The 2251-nt window shown below is 42.7% G+C and overlaps 1 protein-coding gene across 1 annotated transcript in view; it reads right to left on the reverse strand.

The window, feature by feature from the left end:
- Nucleotides 1–200: 200 nt before the first annotated feature.
- LOC106002153 (sodium/hydrogen exchanger 7-like) overlaps nt 201–2251 on the reverse strand; it is a gene marked incomplete at its 3' end in the record, with an annotated part of 6351 nt that continues 4300 nt past the window's right edge. Inside the window, exon 4 of the mRNA XM_013037073.1 lies at nt 201–312. Coding sequence (XP_012892527.1) covers nt 201–312 — 112 coding nt within the window. The remainder of the gene's footprint in view (nt 313–2251) is intronic.

Raw genomic sequence — 2251 nt, forward strand, 5'->3', positions numbered from 1 at the left:
ATATTTCAGAAGAGACTTCTCTTGGTAGGATGGCTTCCAAATCAATACTGATTCAGTTGAACTCTACATCTGCACTATACAGAATACCAAAGAACCAGAAAATTGAATGTTTTACAAAGCTTATTGATTATATTGTAATCATCCTATCATTGTTTGCTAAATAAGACTAATCTGCTTTATATTTATACTTTTATTGTTACCTGAAAACATCATCATGTGTTGGAAATTCCAGCCGATCTTGTGTCTTCTGCCTAAGTTGAGGAAGAAGGAGAGCGGGTAGATGTGCGCAGCTCTACCCAGGAAGATGGCAACCTGACCACCAGGTGAAGGTTAAGGGGTCAACGCTTTCCAGAATGGCATGTTTACACAAACTCTACTTGAGTAGGGAATCTGTGTGTGTGTGTGTGTGTGTGTGTGTGTGCGTGTGCGTGCACACACACACACACACACACACACACACGCAAGCACGTGCGCGTGCTTACCAATACTGAGGCTTGAACTCAGGGCCAGGGTATTGTCCTTTACCTTTCTCACTGAAAGCTACTGTTCTACCATTTGAGTCACACCTCTACTTCAAAACTTTTAGTGGAGATAATAGTCTCAAGGACTTTCCTACCCATGCTAGCTTCAAATTACAAGCCTCAGATTTCAGCCTACTTAATAGCTAGGATTATAGGCATGACACACTGACACTGGGTTGACCAGGGAATTTTAGGAATGCTATGATTCAGAGAGCTACCCAAAAAAGCCAGGCTATCAAGTTTCCCTCTAGACAAAAACCTCTCAACAACAAAATGGGAATCATCTGGCCAACTTCCCTACTTCTTGGTTCACAAAGATAATTTTAGCTTATTAAACATGGTACTTTTAGACATAATTCAACTGGTATTGACCAACTCTTCAATGTCCAATGAGTCCAGAGATAAGCTAAAGTTCCATCATAGCAGTGGGAGCTGAGAAAAGCCAGTGTGTTGAGCTCTACTAGAAGAAAACTCACAAGAATGAAAAATGACTAAACCTGGTGTCAAACCCTAAATAAGAGCTTGCAAGCTTCACTTACAAGTAAACCGCAGAGACACCAATGTGCAGGAACAGCCTGCAAATGAGAGTTAGGGAAACAAAGCATTCACACCATGAAGAGACAAGAATCAACCCAGGGAGACTTGTCTACTTAAGTAGTTCACATGTCCTTTGGAGATGTAAGAAATGGCAAAGGAAGGATATGGAAAAGGAACTCGACTGTGGGCAACAAAGAATTCAGGGAAACCAGTAATCTCTCACTTGCCAAGTTTAGACAGTGCCCCAACAGAGAGAGCTGCACAGTCCCCTGTTCAGAGAAGGAAACCCCCATGGGAGCCACAGGAACAGGCAGCTTCCGTTGAGGCAATGTGCCAGCTGCAGGAGCCCAGCTGTTTCAGACAGAAACCAGGGCTGAACTATCTTCTAATTTCTCCAGGGTAGAAGAGTACAGACTTGTTTTCCTCTTTAAAAATTTTCTTCACATTTTTCATTTTATAATATTTGTTTCTAACAGAAGACAACAGGTAATGCTTATAAAGCACACTGCATCCCACAGGTGAAAGGAAGTCCACAAGTGGTTAGTAGCCTTAAGCATTCCCAAAGGGAACCCCAGCTCAACCCAAACCCTGGGCAGGCCCTGCTCTGTAAACAAAGGCCATACTCTCACTATCACTTCCAGGGTGCTGTGCTTGGAATATAAATCAGAACAGCATGCCAGGTCTTTCTGAATGAAGATGAAAAACAATTAACTCTGCAGATTCTGAGCCATTTGACTGGCGAGTGTGCAAATCCATTCATTTAAACATATGGCACTCTAGCTAGAAGGAAGCCAACCCTGGCAATGCCTGGTAGTTTATGACGGCCAGCCATTTCTGTGCAAGAATGGGAAAGCCCCAAAGACAAAAACACTCCTTCTTGGCCAACATTCCAACAGCTAAGGATTCCCATGAGACCCCAGAATTGGTGAAAAGGAATGGGAACTTCTGCGCAGGATCTTGAAATCAAGCCCTAGAAAGTTCACTTTAATGACAATAATGGTATCAAAGGCCAGGCTAGCTAAGCCCTCAGATACTGATCCATTGCTCAGCACTCATCCTTCCATCCTCAACAGAAGTCCACCCCTAAAACCAAGCCTCCTTTTTAAAAACTGCATTCACAACGGGACCAGGTCCAAGAGCCAAATATTTTTCTCTTTCTTTCTTTATCTTTCCTGCCTATCAAATATTTTTTT

This window comes from Dipodomys ordii, unplaced genomic scaffold, assembly GCF_000151885.1.
Source record: "Dipodomys ordii isolate 6190 unplaced genomic scaffold, Dord_2.0 Scaffold3743, whole genome shotgun sequence".
In the NCBI taxonomy this organism is placed as follows: domain Eukaryota; kingdom Metazoa; phylum Chordata; class Mammalia; order Rodentia; family Heteromyidae; genus Dipodomys; species Dipodomys ordii.